The 20,658-nt window shown below is 37.5% G+C and overlaps 1 protein-coding gene across 5 annotated transcripts in view; it reads right to left on the reverse strand.

Annotated features, from left to right (window-relative positions):
* The window catches only part of LOC124410190 (telomerase-binding protein EST1A-like), a 224,985-nt gene that overhangs the window by 187,947 nt on the left and 16,380 nt on the right, over positions 1 to 20,658 (reverse strand). For all 5 annotated transcript variants that reach the window (XR_006929578.1, XM_046888363.1, XM_046888364.1 and 2 more), the window contains one exon: positions 20,357 to 20,418. Coding sequence is in view for 4 of the 5 variants with exons in the window: in XM_046888363.1 (XP_046744319.1) it covers positions 20,357 to 20,418 (62 nt within the window). In the remaining variant the exon portion in view is untranslated. The remainder of the gene's footprint in view (positions 1 to 20,356; positions 20,419 to 20,658) is intronic.

Genomic DNA, 20,658 nt, shown 5'->3' on the forward strand with positions numbered 1-20,658 from the left:
ACAAAGGCCGAAAATCGACAAAATCTATAGTATTTCATAAGTGTGCGACGGCAGCTGGTATCATCGACATAGAGAATGGACTGCCAGAGTATAGATATGCTATTGCCTCATGTGGAATCACCGAAGAAGCGTAGGACCAGCACCTACAGAAGTTAGCTGATACTGGCAAAAGACAAAAAACAAGAATTGAAATAAACAAAAAACTGGGCTCTCATTGAACAATCCATCAGCTGCGTGACACATGATGCGAATGGATGGGTGGAAAGAATATCAGAACCAGTGTTGAAAAGTTTGTAAATGTAAAAAATAAATCAGCAAACATCTTTTACATCGATTTTTTCATCTGTAATAATATTACGGCGTGAAAATGCACAAAGTATAGCTGCGCTTTCTTGTACAATGATTCCTTCACTTTTAGACTTATAAGAGTCAAGTTGTTGAAATGATCGGGATAATGAATAAGAAAGGATTTGAAACGTGCTTCATTCTTGGACGTCAAAAGCACAGATAGTATGCAGCGCTTATGTTTTGCTTACGAAGTTATATTCAGTTTTAATCATGCTAAATTAATAAGCAAGTACTTGAAAAAATTTAGTTGTTCACATAATCTCCATAACCTGCGTTTGAGCTCACTAATGCCCAGTCTGTAGGTCGGTCTGCTAACTTTCACCATTTCCTTGCAATAGATTTTTTAGTACTACACAGTAACCTTTAGTTTACGATTCGATAATTCTAAGACAAAGAATAATAAAAACTATTTTCCTACACACCGATTCTACCCAATTTTGGTTGGGATAACCTGTAATCCATGCCAATTCATTGAAGCCGTCTTATGGACATGGTACTATACCATCTCCACCGTAGAACAACGATTCGATCTGTCTATCTGTCCGATTATCTAGCACCACAACTTATCGTTACCGGGAGCGTCTTTCGCGAGGCCAAAACGACCGATCCCAAGAACAAGAGGCAAGAGATCAAATTACCTGATCGTAATACTGGTTGCATTTAGACATTCTGAGTCCACAAACTTATTTCATTATTAAATGCTACAGACCCTACATCTAGAACTCATGTACCAGCTAGTATTAGATACAAATATCGGGCAATCGAGTAGACGCAGTCAATTTTACAGCAAGTTTTGTAAATCCAGCAAATGATGCCACGTAAAGTAGAAGCTCTCAAAGTTACTGCTCTGGAGAGTTTTAATTGTACCCTACCAGTGACCTACCTCAGACACTACAGGGATTTATTATGCCATGGCCATGGGCCAACATGCCGTACTTGATAGAATAGTTCGATCCAATCAAATAATTTTTTGGTTAAAGCAAAAACGAAATCATCTTTCAATTCACAGATATTTTTTATTTCATCAAATAATTTAGTCGAGTTGATCATTGAATGAGCTGTTATTTCTTTCAGTTTAAAAAAGAAAAAATCATTTCAGGAAAAAGTGTTCTTCAAAATACTGCATTTTTGTTAGTGTGAGCGTACTCGTCACCGGAAACAAAGTTTCGTTCCTTTATCTTATATGCATGACCGGGACAACGGCACCGGTATCAGCACGACACGGCACCGTATCCTTTGCGTTAATTAGCTGTGCCTGACTCGAGCTCTACAGCCGTTTTAATTAGTGATTTAGTTCTTTGATTTGCTAAAATACGATTCCCTGACTTTTCCAGCAAAAAAATGTAGTACTCCCGACCTTTTGCCACTGAACTTACGAAATGTTGAGCAACTTTTGCGAACAACGGAACCTTAAATAGTGTACTAGGGCAAAGGGGCACCGAACGAATATTGAACATTATTATGTATTTGCAAAAGTAACTTTGACTGAATTTACGAAGCATAGTTGAGGCTTGTGAATGATTGACGGAAAAAAGAAAAAACACATTTCTCTGTCGAGAAAACATATTTCCCTGACTATTACCAGTTTCCTCAGTCGGCACCACCCTGAAGATGCACATTAAGAGGTTTAAAATTTCTAACTTCCCCGTTTTGTTGTTTTCAAAGAAAAAAGGAAGTTATTGTAATCACCTTCACCTCGAGAATAACAAGCGGCTTTAGACTTGCCATGAGCCAGTCCTCGAACTTCCCGTTCTCACCCTACAGTTTCCAAGTTCATAGAAAAAAAAGAATAATATCTAATTTGAATTTCGAACTACAATTTCAGATTCATAATTAACGCTTTTAAAGCCCTAGGATACCATATTACATGGAAATATGACGATTTTTTTTAAATTGTTAACTACTATAATGGATCCACCATTACAAATTTCACAAATCTAACCTTAGATTCGTGATTCCGAAAGATAAAGAAGAAAAGATCGTGAAAATCCCAAGAGATATAATTTTTTAAACATTGTCGTCAACAATACCTACGCGTCTCCATATTTTACATGAAATTGATATTAAATATTTTTTTTCAGATAGGACAAATTATTATCATTCAGTTAAGAGATCAAAGAAGGCTCATGAATTTTTTCAGATTTTTTTTCTAAAGTTTTAAAATTGTGAAATTAGGGAAAGAAACGAATGTCGCATCGTTAACTACAACGATTGCTCAAAACATCGTTAGCTGGCTAGGGTTAAATTATCGTCGTTCTACCTGTAAGATCCGCTCACACATGGGTATCGCAAAACCGTGAGAGGTACCTTCCCTAGAGGTACAAAACCTTCCCCTCTCACGAGTAGAGCGAAGCAGCTGACGATAACCCTTCCACAAATCACTTGATGGATCAATATTTCAATATATGTCAATAAGGGAGCAGAAGACGCTCGAAGATGGATTACCTTCCGTCTTACCTGTTAACCCGTCTTATGTGACCTGCTGGCCCAATTAGCGATCGCAAAAATAAGGAGAAAATCACGTGACAGCAGCACGCCGAACATCGGCCGGGGTAGCAAGGATCGTCGCTTAACCCGACACATTCTACGTTCAGCGCATCGAATGTGAGGTTTTCTTTTGTTATTTCTGTGAAGCCACGAAGTTACCTGCATTGAATATTTTCTCTTTTCTTATCTTTTTCTTTCACTTTCAGCAGCGCTTTACTATTTTTTCGTTTATGCTTGTAAGAATGTGCGCGAAGTGGGCGATTCCTGCGCTGGGCAGAGAACGTGCGTTAATGTACGTCAGCGTTAGGTAATATTTATAACTTATCGCTAAGTCGAGTGAAACGGGCGTAACTAGCGCCATCGAACGAGTTAAGTGGTGACTACGACTACGTCCGGTGCCCACAAGGAACGTTTAGGTTAGAGTACCGTCACCGCAGAGGTTCACGTGTTCGAGAAGGTGTCAACAAACCGAACAACAAACAGTGGACCCCTCCGCTCTCCCCACCGACTTCCTTCGCCCAATTTTCTGATAAATACTACTTTTATTTCATTTGCTTTCCATCTTCTGTAGTCGAACTTCCCATTACAGGTTTAACAAAAAATAGGATGTGAAACTCGTGCAGGTTGGCAATTCCTGCTATTGATACACAATATACTATAATTATCTTGCTTGAATTGAATATCTATTGTTCTCCGCAGTGATAGGTGAATGAGTTAGCTTATCAGTTCTCTGAGCTTACCTTTTAATCTTATTATATTTCAAGCTGATTACGAATCTGAAACCAGATTTGCGGAATCCAAACTATCGAATCCGTTATGGTGACAAAAGAATTGACGCATATTCGGATTTTGGTAGAACTTAGTAGGCAAAAGTTTTGCGGATCACCAGTAACACATCCAACGTCAGATTTATAAAATTTGTAATGGTGGATCCATTATAGTGGTTCAAAATAAGAAAAATAGACATATTGTGTAATATGGTACCTGACGGCTTGTAAATCGTGAATCACGAATCTGAATTTGTATTTCGAAATTCAAATTGGATATTGTTTTATTTTTTGTGAACTCAGAATCTGCAGTGTGGGAATGGTAAGCTCGAGAACTGGCTCATGACGAGCCTAAAGCCGCTACGGATTCCAAAAAGATTTCTTATTTTCATACGTGCGCACAGATTTTTGCACACTGGAGCATTTCGATTTTCAAAAATTCTGCATCTTCACCCCACCCTATTGAATATTCGAACACAAAGAGATCTTCAACTTTACAGACGACGGATCCAAGACTCTCGTTTTCAACAAATTTCTCGATCCTATTCTCAAAAATAAGATACACCAACGTGACTAAGGTAGGACTTTGCATTCGTTTGTTAACTCAACACTTAACACCATCAAATATATAACTTGACACATCAGATGATAAATTTGCAATCTAACGAGCAAGTTGAAACCTGCGAAGATAATTTCACCAAATCGAGTAACATTAAGGCAAATAATTTTGAGGATCTGCATTTCACGCAAGATGTGTCACACTAAAGTTGTTAGGTTTGATCAGGACGATCCAATTAGTTTTTGCATGTTGCGTGAAACGTCCTGCGTGAGATGCGGGATGTTCAAAATGAGGTATCTGCGTTGTTATTACCAAGCATACTTTTAACCTTTATTTGACCCTTAGAGGTCACGTTTGCCCTAAACCTTAACACACTTTTGCACGTAAGATTTCCCGCTCTTTCCGATCCTGGCACCAAAAACGGGGGTTGCCATTTGTAATATCAAAGTTGATTCAAAATGACCTTGAAGATGAGGTTCAAGATCTAATTATAAGTCTCCATTGAATTCTTTCTGAAAAATAATTTTTTTCCCCGAACCCCGCAAGATTGATAGGGATTTCCATACTTTTCTCTCACCCTGTATATATGTGTGAATCTTTAATTTTATGCCGCAGTCTGGAATGTATCATTAGGCAATACCAAAGTACAGTGAGCAAAATACAATAAAACTATAAGTTTTACACGAATAAACAGAACCAAATAGGATAACGAGTTATAGAGACGAACTAAGAATATTTATAAACAACAACGATATAAAGTAAAAATAAAGAATATGAAGGAGGAAATGAGGCGAGTTGGGGAAATATAAAACATAACAAAAGAGCAATGGAATGATGAAAAGAAACATTCAACATAGATTGCGGATAGAAGCGAAGAGCTTGTATTCTCATCTAAAACGAACCTCTGCATCAATATCTTACGCATTTTTGTACGAATGCGAACGTATTTATCACTGAATACCTATATAATTTCGCAATAATGCGTCAAATGGACAGTTTTACCTTTCGATTGCTTGGAATTCTCCAAACTTAGTGCAAAGGTAAGATTTTTTTTATGTAGATATGCCATATTTGGCTCGAGTATTTAACACCACGATCCGTCCTTAACTCTGCGACCAATCCGCGAAAATCTGAGTTTGACGCATATCGGTTGTTCAGCAAGTGTTCTAAATAAATATGCTGTATGAATTTCACTTCAACAAGAATTACTTACATCCGTACTGCGTTTGCTAATAATGGTTTATACATGTCAAAAAACTGAGCCTATTTAAGAAATTATAACTCATTATAGTTATTCTACTCCAAAAACAAAGTGAATTAAACATGCATAGGTCAAACTCTTTTGGAAGTGTCAATACCGTATTCATTATAGAAACCGACCACAGTTCATTCCAAGTATGAAGATATTTCAATTTGGCAGACGTAAGACTCGTCCAAATTGGCTCCGAGCGTCAGCATACTTTTTCGAAATTCAACTGCATTCTGAGTGCTCAATTTCTTATTTTTTCACGCTTTTCAAGGTACTGCAATGAACAAAAAAATCAGAACTATTGTTCTCTACCAGAATTTTCACCACGACTGGACACTCGATCTACCTTATCATCGAACCATTACTCTAAACACACCATTACTCTAGAGACACTAATACTGACTAATCAATACTAGTGCGATGGAGAACATCATGGGTGTCTTACAAACCCAAGAGAGTTCTTTGGGATCTTGGGGAAGATCCTGCGCCTCCCCCGAGTAGATAACGGTATGGGCCAGGAGTCGAGCGACCTGGGACGCGAAGGGGTCGAGCTCTCAGCTCGTTCCTTGCCGCTAGTGCGATGGGTCAACGAACCCAACAAGTGAGCATTGTGTGTCGCCCGTTGCCTCCCGGGAACTGTCACATAAGCTCACATTCGCGACAAAGAGAGGTTCCGAGAAGAAAAAGAGAGATGGATGGATCTTCTCGGCTCACTCGGACGCCAGAGCAATAGATCGTTATGTAATTGCGAAGATAATCGAGACGTATGGAGCTAGGAATAATAGTTGGAAGATTGCTATTGGGGTCTATGTTTATCTTTGCTCCTTTTACCCTGAACCGACTGTCAAGCCAGTCTCATCATTCGAGTTCGCAATTGAATGCAACATTTTTCATTTTGCAGTGACGATAACCGGCAACTGCTAGGAGAAAAACAAAAAAAATGGGGTTTCGTGTGTAAAAACAACCACAAAGTGGTTTATACAGTGTGCTGCACGTTTCTTACAGCACAACGAAGAATTAATTATAGTGTATCGTAATTTGGTGGACGTTTGCTTACGTGAACAATTTTGTCAAAGAACACGGTTGTTAGTTGATGTCAAAAAAATAATATATTCAATTGCAAAAATGATTCCAGCATGACTTATCTTTTGTTAACATTTTACCGATTTGTCCAAAATAGTTTATGGACTACTGTGCAATTTGCACGTGACATAAATTGTACAAAATAGAGCACACAGCTTTAACGAAGTGACGTCGAAGACTATATTTAGTTATAAAGAGAGTAGTAAGAACGTTAATTTCATTGAATTTCAAACCAAGTTCCTATCAGCTCGGTATTGCAGACTAAAAGAGTATAGAAGCAAAACCTTACATCTGCGTCAAATTTTGATTAGACTTGCCTGTAAGAAGAGTTAATTGCAACTTTTTTTATACTATATAACATTTCCAATCTTGGTTAACCCTTCAAACACTCATGTGAATTCAGAATTTCCTTTCATTTAGTTTGATGCATCTTGTAATTCAATTCGATTATATTCGCTACCTGGATACGTCGTTATCACAGAGTACTTGAGCAATTCGTGCTGGCAGGAAAACACTAAAGAAAAAATCCATCTACCACGCTGTCCAAATCTTGTCTGTAAGTTACGGGTGTTCATCGTACGATAATTTTTTAATACCTTCAGGTCTAATAGCTTCTTTGTTGGTAAGAAACATTTCAGACTTCCAGCTTTGTTCAGTTTTGTGATATTCATTATGTGGTTTATATCGTTCGACTTCTCAACTTATGTTTCACAGGACGATGACGTTCTCTCAAGAATTTAGGGGAGTATTCCGATGTAAACATGTTGAATTCTCGATTTTTTTCTTGATATTTGAAAAGTACATTATATATTGAGAACATGCTATAGAAGTTCTAGACGAAAATTCGAATGTTACCAGAGTTATGTTACGAAGAAGAGAGCGTACGCAACCGCACAAAGAACAGCCAAATCAGCTAAAAATTAGGCCTTTTCTATATTCACCAGATATAGCTGATTAGTGTAAGTATGAATTTTCGACAAGAAATATATTACTGTAACTTTGATCGCGTCTTTCTCGAAACCATTCGTTTCTAGTCGGTGCCTGAGTTTGACAAGATACTATCCAACAGATTGGGCCAGCATTTTAACAAGTTATTCTAAAAATAACGTTTTTAATAAAAATGTCTAAGTCTGTTAGGGGCTAGAGCGACAAGCTTACAGAATAATGATCTATTCGAATTTTTTGTTTCAAATCACTGCAAGTGCTATAATCATCCGCACCACCCACCCACCTTTTTTGCAGTCACTTTTAAACATAAAAAACATTGACCAAATGTTATAAAATTTACTAAAATTACTTTAATCAGGTTTTTACTTTATCGAGATTTTTTGAGGATAATTTGATTCAGGCTCAGAAGTCTGTATATTTCTAGGTTCTCTGCATTAAGGAAGAATCGATTCAAAAATGATGTTTGGTCACAAATTTCTGACTTATAACCGCATCCACTGTATAAATGTATGTTACAGTCTTTTGTCCGAATTTCTAAGAAGCTTCGCAAGTTACTGAAAACTTCTTCGGAACTTTCTTGGACTCGACGTTATAAAGAAAGCGCTGAAGCGATTCTAGAACCTTCTCGAATTCAACGACGCGCCGAAACCCGCCGGACAATTCCGAGAATTTTCTATCAGCGAAAATTCCGAGAATTCGTACAAGGTGGAAATTCGGTACAAGCCTCACAACGTCTCAGGCCTCCGGAACCTTACCGGCGCGCCGAAGCCTGTCATATAATTCCTAGAATTCGAACAACATTCTCTCGGAATAATCTCAAATCTGACGGAAGAACCTTCTACAAGCTAGCAAGCTGGACTTCGTGTCGGAGGGTTTGACGTCGGACGGTTGAGGGTTCATGTCTGCGTTCGGTATGCTCGGAGATGATGGACCATCAGTAATGTAGTTCCGGGATTTTGCTCGATAAGATGTAACACATGTCAATAATACAATTCCAGGATTTCGCTCGATGAGGACCTTTGCGAAGATGGCCTGAAGATGACTTGCGAATTTTTTCTATAAATTTGGTACCAGATAATTACCTCTTATTTGGTCTAAATGGCTTTATGATTTCAAGTTATTGCTTCCTGATGTTTTGGGAGAAAATTGGGAAAAACAAAACAGAGACTTCTACGGGATCAAGTGATACCGAATTTGCGATTATACTTCGAATAAAAAGACGATAGTTCAAGCAAATGGGAAATTGCTCCTAATTGATTCTCGATCACTCATAATTGCGTCGAAATTTTCATCAATTGCTAACTCCTGGGTTTTTGAAAAATTTTAAAAAATGGAAGACTAATATTACACGTTACCCAAAAAACCTATCCTGTACTGTACTCCAGGTCGAGTGGCGCCAAAATTGAAATCGCCCTTTAATCAGATCACCAAAAATTTGGCAAATTGAACGACGGCTCATAACTAATTCTCGATCGCCCATGGCTGATCTACGTATTTTGTTAGCCGCTTGGTCATGAAATTCTAGAGAAAATTGAGAAAACCGATAAACACACCAATTTTCCTGTAGAATAGTGACAAATTTGAACACATGCGGATGATCCGATCAAACTGATGGTTGTTCTTGATGGCTTCTTGATGGCTTCCTGATGGTTAAATTGTTCCTGATTACTCTACTTATTTTATAAGTTAGTTCAATCTAGTTTTTGAGCAAAACCAGAAAAACTGATTTGCTAATTCCTACGTAGTGTCATGTAAACTTCAATACCACATCACGTACACACGAGAATAGCGATTCATGGAAGTTAATTTTTCGGTCGAGTCAATTACGTTGGTAATGCAAAATCGATCCGCAGCGTCACTACCGATCGACCACAAACCCATTTCAATCAGGTATTGTCGGGTTCTGTTATATTGATATGACGGAAGCCCACTGTCGGAAAGTTTAAGTCATTACACATGTAGTTAATTCATACTTTATTCGAAGACTAGAGAATATTGAACCGTCGGTCTATCTAAACATATCCTGGTGGGACATCCTTAAAGAAGTCAATTTACCTGGCATAAACAGGTATGCCACCTACGTTAAGAAACATCCAGCTGAGATTTATGGTGCTTATAAAGATGCGTTGTATGGACACCTCGAAAACGCGGGCATGCAAAACTTCTATACCGCTAAGGCGATCAGAGTGAAACTTGGGTAGTTAATGTCTTATTTTGGCAAAAAGTGGAGCGTATTTTTAATTTCTGAAAATTTGGAAAAAAAATTTACAAATTGGTTACCACCCACAGAAATTGGCCAAATTTTCACAGTTGCACTGAATGGATCGAACTCTCCAGTATGAGGCTACTCGACGGTGATGAAACACATATTTTGACTCCAGTCCCATCAGATTTGATGGTGAAATGACGAAATGGCAGCTGATCTGGTTTTCGATTACGTAAAACACCGAAATCTCATTTTGGCGACATTTGTTACTGACCTTTCACGCATGCCGATCATTTTTTACCGACATTACACTCATGCATTACTGGCATGCGCGTAATGTCGGTAACAAATGTCGCCAAAATGAGATATCGGTGCTCTTCGTAATCGAAAACCAGATTAGCTGCCATTTCGTCATTTCACCATCAAATCTCATGCGACTGGGCTCAAAATGTGTGTTTTATCACCACCGAGTGGCATCATACAAGAAAGTTCGATCCATTTAGTGCAACTGTGAAAATTTGGCCAATTTCTGTGGGTGGTAACCAATTTGTACATTTTTTTTTCAATTTTCAATACCTTGCCTAAGTCATCGATCATCCGTTTTTTTTTTTTTTGTTTCTTTTTTTCAATTCTCATTGTCTACTATACAAATATTTTGGTCTGCCTAAGTAAAAACTGACACCCGTGCGTGGCAGACCAGATTTATAGGACTATTTGCCCTATCAAGAATTTCAATTACCCTTTATCGTGCAATATGAATATGTAATGTAAGTGCAATATTATCATGCAATTCAAGTAATGAAAGAACATCATGTATCGTGTGAAATTTATTGTTTACAATAATAACAGATAGTCTATACGCAATACCCCCTCTTTCCGTGGTCACTTACAGGTCGGGGCAGTTTTAATACATGTTACCCTATGTTTTCGAGGATGAAGAATCCGATTCTATTGGTCTTTTTCACCTACTCCTATACAAACAATTGTTATTAACAATGTTATCCCCTTCTTTTTGATTAAAAAAAAAGAACGAATTTGAAAGAAAACAGTCGGTATTACCGAAAATTATTTTAAAAAATATGAAAAAATAGAAATTAAGAAACTTAATTACGAATATCATTCCAGCATCCAAGCAGGTAATGAAAACAAACGCCCTCCACTGGCACTTCCAAGCGCACGCCGCTCGACAGCGGTCAGTTATTTGCAAATATCTCCAGAACTAATCGACCGATTGTGAAAAATCGAAAACAAACTTAAACAGAAAAACAAGGAGAACGACTTTTTATTGAAAATTTTTCGATGTTGCCAACTGCTTTCACTTGCGCGTTCGAAAAACAGTTTAGAAAAAAAAATAGTTCAATTTTGGAAAAATTTTCGGACCAAAAAATATTTTTTGGGAATAGCTTGTAATCTATCATCGATCTGATGCAGATCTATTTTCTAGTGAAAAACAGTACATGAATGATTTTTTAGATATTTAGCGGAGATGGAGAGGTTTTTTTTTTGTAGGGATAAGTATCCCCTCAACGGCAAGGAAGTTTCACTTCAACCGCACGTATGGGTTACACGAACCCTCTTTTTTTCAAGGTTTGCTTCCGGTGCTCTGCGATAAAAGTCGTAGCTGCACAGGCAGCTGTTATCAAAGAGTCTTTTACTTCGTCTCATTGACGATTGTAGAAGTAGCTATAATGCTGGCACGCAGCAACCGGACTGTATGTGCAAAGCCACCTTCAACTGCATATATCCACTAGCGGTTACCGCGAAAAGTCGTAAAGCAGCCTCTCTCTCACAGAAGCGGAACCCCTCGCGAGTTAACACAAGTTTATCCATGAGTTCACCGGCGCACGCTATAATAATTAGGTTCAAAAATAGCTTAGGCTTAGCCTTCGGCTTCCGAATAAGAAAGAACAATCGACGCTGTCCATGGCCAGTAGTCGTGTCTCTTCCGTAGATCCTGTTCACCCTATTACTGCCACCCTTTACATTTTACGACCCTTCTGGATGGCGCTGGTTCTCCAGCCTCGCCGCGGAAATTGCCCTTCAACGACTAACGGCGAAACGGTCATTATATTATACTTTACAGACATTTTGTCCACCTATACAGCGCGGTATTTATTTCTATCTCACAACCCTTTGTCCTGATCCCTGCAACTAAACCGGACGCGCCTTGAATGGTTTTTGCACTCTTGATAATTTTAATGTCTTCAAACTCCGCAGTAGACATGGCTCACGGCTTTCTGGATATGAACATACAGTGATAAATCGGGAAAACGATTTTAATCGCCAATTTACAGTGACCTTTAAATAAAAGAACATACTTTTTCATAAATAACTCTGACGAAAATTTATATTCCAACATATTTTCGAAGTATTAAAACTCCTAACAAGGGAAATCGACCCAACGGTCATTCTTTTAAACCACCACACAGTGATTTTACGAACAAACAAAAAATTATCGTACCTTCCATTGTTTTGAAGCTAAGTATTAACCATTGTATCGGATAATAAGTATTAATTGTCGTAAATTGCTGCATTTAATTTAAACCTTCTACTTACGGTTCGACTTCTCAATAAGAACGCAAAAGTCCCTGCGGGAAAGAGTTGTTCCACGAATGCAAGTACCCCCACCATGTGCGCGCTTCTCGCTCACTGACTCTCTTTGTCTCTCTCTTTATTTTTTCGTAGACTGTACGTTTTTAGTGAGAGGTTCGCACGCAAATAATTGGAGCTTCGAGATTAAACTGGAGTGAGGGAAGTGCGCGAGCAAGAAACTGGGGAAGTTTTCTTACTGCGGGTTTTATTACTTAGAAGTCGGACTGTACAATGTTGCAATTTCAATTTCAAAGTTTAAAACTGTCGTTCTTTCAAAGAAAAATCATAATCACTTAATTGAGTTTAGGGTCATTGGTGCCCGTAGGAATATACGGACGCATCAATGTGAGACTGAATAAGAAACTACGCGGAATAATAGTTTAGAAGAAACACATTTCCGCAGCTAAAATGAAAAAAAAACACATCTGATTGCCAATATTTGTGAGAAAAAAAATCACCGATATAAAACTACGGTGGCTCTTAAAATGGGCCTGAGTGAAATTCAACCATACTGCCTTGGAATAAGCGTCAAAGAAATTTCAAAAAATCTTTACGAAAGCGTAACTTTTGTTGCAAATTAGAATCAAGAAAAAATAAATAGTGGCAGAAATATGTACTTAATGACATGTAATACCTAATTTACAAGATATTCGCTATGTGCGCCGAACCAAGTGGCGCCACGCCGGTATAATATCGCAATTTTTATGGACGAAATATCAGATACGTATACGCGCATATATTACGACGATTTTTTTTTATGCAACAATTTATATATTTATAATAAAACAGTGTTCTTGAGGTAAGTCGAACCACAGCAGTGCAATACAAAAAATTTGTGTTATAGTATGAAACATTTGGAATACATTTTTCGGGACCTGTAACTCATGATAACAAATTCAATCCGAAAACGATTCTGAAGGACAAAGCTCTGGCTTTTCCATGGGCGCCCTACGTCCTAGCCAGACGCTATAGTATACCATTGCACACAGCCGTATAAAATATTGCAGAAAGATCCATCAAATCGCGGTCTACTAGTGCAAATAGTATACTTTAGATTAATTTGAATTTTCCATTTTTGAAGTGTTGGCTGGAATTGGAGAAAAACATCTCAAAATATTCGGAAATCAATTTTATCGTATAAAGGGAAGTAAAATTGTAAGTGAGATGAAAAATTGCTCTTTGAGCGAAACAATTTCAGCAGATTCACACATTTTTTGATCATTCATATTTATCAATCAAGTAAAATGACGAAACAACAAAAAGTGAATCGTGACCTCAACGGTTTGCTTTCCTTCTTCAATAGTGTCAAATCCAGCCACCAGGTGGCAAATCGTCACGATTGGTTTACCAATACAGGGTGAGTCGCTTCAAGTATCGAGAATGGGAAAGGCTTAGTAGACGCGAAGGCACATTCTTTCAGCCCATCAACGGTCAGAGCAATTGCGTCAGACTATGATCGTGACGAGGGAAGGATACTCAACTTCTGGTTATAGAGGAAAAGTATCAACAACAAATAATCCAGCTAACGTATTTACTATTAAAAGATTTCGGAATGAACGTTTCGAGGATCCATCAGCTAATCACAAGAGCTTTTGTCGCACAACTGATACCGCTTACCACACTTTCATCCCGTTGATTGGCTAAAGGGATATGCCTTCGCGTTTATTAAGCCCCTCCCATTCTCGATACTTGAAGCAACTCACCCTGTATATACGGTATAGTCAATTCACGAAACACTTTTTTGGTCATATTAGAAAGAAAATTTTCATAGTACAATGTATTAGGCTCAGTAATTTGAAAAAAATTACGAGGTGTACTAGAGTTGCATGTATTTTTATTTCTGTTCAGAGTAGTTGCTCGTTGCCGCTTTTTTTTTGTTGAACCAAATTATAATCAACCGCGTATGATTTTAATAATAAACGCATTTTAAATTTGATTAATCGTAAGATACGCCGCATAATTAATTTTGGGCTTCAAACTTGGAACGGACGCATGGTTCGAATTACTAGAATACCTCGAAAACGACACGACCAATTTTTACCGGACACAATTTTTTGGTCATTTTGTCTCGTTTGCTGCGTATGGTTCTTCTTTTAATTCAATCATTTCTTTTTTACGGTCCAAAAAAGGTGTCAAGTTTAGGCCAGGAATCGAACGATAAAGTCGAAACGTTCACCGTTTCGTTAAAAGAAAAAAAAACAAAAAAATCCCTACGCAGCGGACGGCTCAAGATATTATATTTCAAGATCCCGTTGGAATTTTTTATGTTAGATAAACCAACTGTCTAAAATCCTAGACACCAAAAACCATGTCAGTACGGAACACGTTTTACACCGACCACTGTAACAACGCTACGAGTGAATAAATTTTGATGAAAAAAGTTCTGAATATACCTGAATGTAAAAACTTTGAAACAGAAAAAAAATGAATGTAATCGAATAAACAGTTTTTTAGATAACAATTCTCAAAATCGCCTACTTTTTTAGCCACCTACTCAAATATGCCCCCTTAATATGCAAGAGAAACAGGCACAGGTTCGGGAAAGCATTGTTTTTTACGTTACACAAAATTGACGAGAATATGAAGGTTGCATCGTGGGTTATGAATTGCATCAAGTATCGATCCAATCTTCGACCGATTATAAGCGTTAAAGCACGATTTTACGCCCGTTCACGATATTTTGCGGCCGCTTATTTGTTTCCAGGAGGAAAAAGGGCACTTTGCGCCGACCTTAGATGAAAAAAAAGACATACCTGCGGTGCAGATTGGACAAAAAAAATAATTCAATCCTATCCAAATCATACACTTCTCTTGGAATTGACAATGGTAAAATCAAAATATAAGACACACAAGAAACAATTCACTTGCGTCGATACCAAGTTTTCATTAGGTACAGGTAAAAATACTTATAGGTTTATGGTTTCACGTAAAATTGAATGGCCCAATTTGGTGATTTTCAGTTTTTTGACGATATCTCTGTCAATTTTCATGCTAGAAATTTTTTTCTTCAAATTTCAGGATTTTTGAAGCCCTGCAAAATGGTTGTATTGAAAAATGTTTTGGCGCTAAACTCAAATTTTTATAGCATTTTTTAAATTTTAAAACTCGATATTTTAAAAACAAAATGAACATGTCATGTATTGTTACCCTAAAAATATATATGAATTTTGTCAGATTTTTAAAATAGGTGGAACGAACTAAAGAAAAATAAGAACCACATTTTTCGGGTTTTCGACCATATTCAAGAATCCAGGTCAATGCCATCTCTGAGTTTATTCCATACCTACTAGAAAGACGCTAAAACTTGTTTTCCTGCGTACGCTTCACCGTAGAGGAAGTGTAAAACCAATAAAAACAGCATTATCGACTGATCATAAGTGAATATTGGCGGATTCGTAGATAACTATAAATTCTCCAGAGTGATTATCACTTTTTTTACATTTAGTACATCATAGACCACTTTTTATCATTTATTTATGTGTCAGAAGCGAATTTTTATTCAAAAACACACATTCTTTAAAATGCAAAATACAAATGAACGCCAGACACATAGAAAAAAAACTTACAACTGCTATATTCATTAGAAACCAGATGCGATTGGTTGTGCCGGCATTTTACGTTATTATTGCGAATGTGCTAACGGTATGAGAACGATCGATTGCTGCTCTCACGTGGGTGCCGTTATTTACTTTTTGTCACATCCTAGATACCGCTCCAAAATGACGAAATCTACCGAACATCTCAGGAAGATTTATCAACGAAGACACGTGGTTCCTAGCATTGAAGAAAACAGTTACGATAATTGATATGCACCCCATGATCATAAATTATTGAATCCAAGTATACTTTTCTACGTTCGTAAATTTTGAAAAATTATCAGTGATTTAAAAATCGGAAAATATGGTCTTGTTTATCCCTATATTTGGTATCTCAATATATACTTCCATTAAACGTAAAATGAAATACGTACCACAACATTTGCTATAATTCTTATTGATAGTGGATGAGTTTCTAATTAACATTTCAAGGTAAGAATGTGTCATTTCACATAAAAATTCGTTTCTCACACATAAATGAACGATAAAAAGTCGTCAGAATAAATGTAAAAAAAAAATTGATAATCACTCACGAGAATTTGCACTTATCTACGAAGCCGCCAAGGTTGACTTATGATCAGTCGATAATGCGGTTTTTATTGAGATCACACTACTCTGCGATGAAGCGCACGAAGGGAAACAAGTTTTAGCGTCTTGGTCGTAGATATAGAATAAAGTCAGAAGTGACATTTAGAAATACCTAATAAGTTATCAAAAAAAATCTAGATGCTTGAATATGGTCGGAAAACCTGAAAATATGGTTTTTTTTTAGTTCCACCTATTTCAAAAATCTGAAAAAATTCATACATATTTTTAGGGTAAAAATCCACAAGATATTTTTTTATCACGATCAGTAGATCCTTGTTCTTGAAATATGAAACTTCTCAAAACGCTATAAAAATTTGAGTTTAGCGCCAAAACTTTTTTCAATTAAACTAATTTGCAGGGCTTAAAAAACACTACAATTTAAAGAAAAAAAATTGTAGCATGAAAACTGACAGAGACATCGTCAAAAAACTGACAATCACGAAATTGGGCCTCATCAAGCCTGATAAAGGTTTAGTGGTCTGAAACCCTAGGAATCAGCGATTTTTTTATACCGAACATAAAGATATAATCACTTTTTCAGGTGACTTATAGGCCAATTTGACTATCTTATCCGGTTAGACTCTTTTTCTGCCCAAATGTGATAATAGTGTTGAAAGAGTTTCAATTAAAGACTATCATTCAGGGACTACTGCATAAATCATTACAGAAAGAAGTTGTTTCGACGTACTCTTACTTACTGTAATATTCAACTTTAAACATCCGACTCAATTACTGCACGATTTCTTGAATGTGACTATTCAGCATATATTGAACATTTTTTGAAAGATTTCACCAAATCAGATATGCATGTTTGACGAGATTAAAAATACATTTTTTTTAATAAAAATTATTGGGCACAACGAAATCCGTTTTAACTGCTTAGAACTAATCTCTCTGACAGTAGTGATGCAATGCCGGTTATGCGTATAGATTCCTGTTACCGACACTTACGGACACCTTTCCTAGACTCAAACCCTTCTCCGCGATGATGTCACAGTCCGCTATACCGACCGAAGGTTAAAATGGCGCTACATATTTATCGACCGAAGGTTCAAGCTTACCGACAGTGTTATCAGCCGAAGGTCAAAATCTTGCTGCTTTACCGACCGTTTTATCTACCGGAGGTCAAAATCACGCGGCTTTACCATCAGTCTCACTATCATCCCCCCTACCGATGGTCGAGGTGTAGCGGAGACGTAAATCCTTCTATTCCCAGCGTACCCATCTCAGGAATGTTCCGTATAACCTTGAGCGGCTTGCGGTGTAATATTTGACACCCTACATTTCACAATTAACAGTTCCGAGAATTGTTTTTTCGTTAATCCGATATGAACCGTGTGACATTTTCTTCTCGAAAACTGCTTGTGAGGTCGAAAAACCAGTATGATTTAACCACGTGACATTCGATAATTAATGGTTCCGAGAATGGCTGGGGTGAACCACGTGACATTCCGTTCCCACGACATCGAACCACGTGACGTTCTGTTCGAGTCCAAAGTCCTGTGCGTTATCAACCGCGTGACGTTCTTATCAAAAGTCTAAAGTCCGATGTGATACCAACCTCGTGACATTCTTTCTCCCCACCAAGTTTCAAATGCATGTAGTGGGGATGTTATAAAAGTCAGACCTGAAAACTTCGTCGTCAGTCTGAAGTTGTTCTTCCTGCAGTGAATAGTGCTCCGCAACAATAACGTGAATTCAAAGAGCGACTTGACCTGTTCATCAAGAATATTGTGGAAGTGAAACATCTGCTGAAAATCAAATCTGAACTGAACCAACTAACAAGAGAATTTGAGCAAATACTAATTGACAGTGACAATCATGGATTTCTCAAAATTAAACAAGGTCGCACGGCTGATGACATTTCTCCCGTTGAAAAAGCTTACGGACCTCGAAGCCTACTTCGAGTACCGAGTCAGCGGAATTCGTAAAGTTAAGACGAAATTCGGTGATAAAATAGTTCTGGATTTGGAAGGTTCGTTTACGGTTTTTCTACCGAATCGATTGACGAAATCCCTCCAGGAAGATGAAGATCTGTTCCAGAAGATGTTGGCAGCAAGTAATGACACTCTGTTGCGTCTGCGGTACCTGGGTGGGCCATATAATCAACTCGAATTCGTTTACGTGGAATTTCAGTGTCACATACACACGTGTTATACCTTGTAATAGTACTAAGTTTAATATTGAATAAAACGATTGAAATTATATGTATTTGTCACTCAATACTAAGCCATCCTGCCCACCTTTAATTCAACCAATTTTTATATCTTGTAATAGTAATTCGAATTGAGTTTTAAAAACCTAAGCAAGAGCTATTTTTAAATTTATTCTATTCATAGCTAAGGTAAAAGTGTGAAATAAATTCATGAATATTGAAAAAACAAAAAAAAAACTTTATTCATAAATGTTTTAAGGTTACGTTTCTAACGAGTGTGCCAATTGCTTGAACGGTTTCGTTGTACTTAAAATATTTGAATCTCAGAATCTTTCCCTCTTCCTTGGGTAAAACAAATTTGATCTCTCTAAATTCAAACAATTTTGACCTTTGGCTAATAACACTGTCGGTAAGGTTGAACCTTCGGTCGATAAATAGGTAGCGCCATTTTGATCTTTGGTCAGTACAGCGGACTGTAACGTCATCGCGAAGAAGGGTTTGAGTCTAGGGAAGATGTCGGTGAGTGTCGGTAACGGGAATCTATACGCAGAACCGGCATTGTATTACTACTTCTGTCTAATAAAAAGATTTCATCGCCTGAAGTAGACGTTTTCAAGAGACGCAACCAGCATCGCAGGGAAGACACAACCAGGATCACAGGGACGATTAAGACGCATGGAATTATCGTTTTTAAGATGCATGAAGATAGCTATTTATTACCATGTATTACTCTGGACCTGAAGCAAGCGCAGCAGCTCTTAAAAAGAGAAAACTGATCTCTGGAGGACCAGCGCCACGTAGTATTCGAGGTACAGGTTAATGTGACGATATTTAACGGTGTTGCAGAATGTTAATAATTGAAAAGGTAAAACTATCGACGGAACGAGCGTATTCGTGATACAGGACGACGAAACAAGCGTATTACAGTATTCGTGGTCCAGGTCACAGGACGATGTTTTCCGTCGTCCAGAACCACCGCTCTGTAATTCATGGTCCAGGTCAACGCGAAGGTGATTTCTGTCGTCCAGATAGACGGGACAATATTTTCGAAACACAGAATGTGACTGTCGCAACCCAAAGGTTAGAATAAGTTCGGCCTGCGCATGAGTGAGGCGCGAAGCACCGGACTTTGAATAATATAAAATAATATAACAACACCCTAAATAAGGACCTCCCTAATATTCACTCTATTCAATCGGGTGACAAGATTAGTATGGGGAAAACCCAGAAAGTAGATCTCTTACTTCCTGAACAATGAACAAATGTGAACGAACAATAGCGCGAGCCGCGAGGCGCCGAGCTTCAGTGGGCTGAGGCGTGTAGCGCCGAGCGGAGTTAACGCGCGAAGCGCGTAGGGGCGAAGCCCCTAGTTTACGAAAATAAGAACTATTCACTTCCATGTGCATCAATACTTAGTACACTCAATTATTGGTAAAAAGGAACCAATCGCAACAAAAAAAAGTTTTTTTACATTCAATGTTTTGAAATTCATATCACCCAGTTTCTAAATCCTAGAATTCATTATCACTTAAGACTATCGTTAAACACGGATGATAATTTCACTTTTAGTACTGGATAAATTTTAAAGATTGTGATAAAATTGAGTTTCAAACACTCCCATACATGTGGAAGCCATAATGATTAAACAGCTCATTGTCAACAGCGTAAATAGGCAAGAACCAAACTTTTTACATTGGACTTGCATTTCAATTCTCTTTTACAACTTTTATTGTACGATGCGATGGGAAATACTCCCGAAATTTTTTAATTCAACTCACCCAATTTTGGTGATCAGCTTTCCATGAACATGGAGGTAAGACGTTACAAATCGCTTGTTCACCTAAAAAAAGAATGTCAAATATATGTTTCAATATAATTAACTAGTTTATTTGCTTGCAACCGATTTCTTGAAATACTTCTGTTAGTTATGCCAATTTATATTCCAAAAAATAGATTACACATGACTTGCAGGGAGAATTCGTGATATTGTAACTGAGTTCAACGAATCAAAAATTTTCGTGAACTGTATAGATACTGTAGTTACAGTGTTATGTGAAGTAATTATCCCTTAATAGTAGCA

The sequence above is a fragment of the Diprion similis genome, chromosome 9 (assembly GCF_021155765.1).
Source record: "Diprion similis isolate iyDipSimi1 chromosome 9, iyDipSimi1.1, whole genome shotgun sequence".
NCBI lineage: Eukaryota > Metazoa > Arthropoda > Insecta > Hymenoptera > Diprionidae > Diprion > Diprion similis.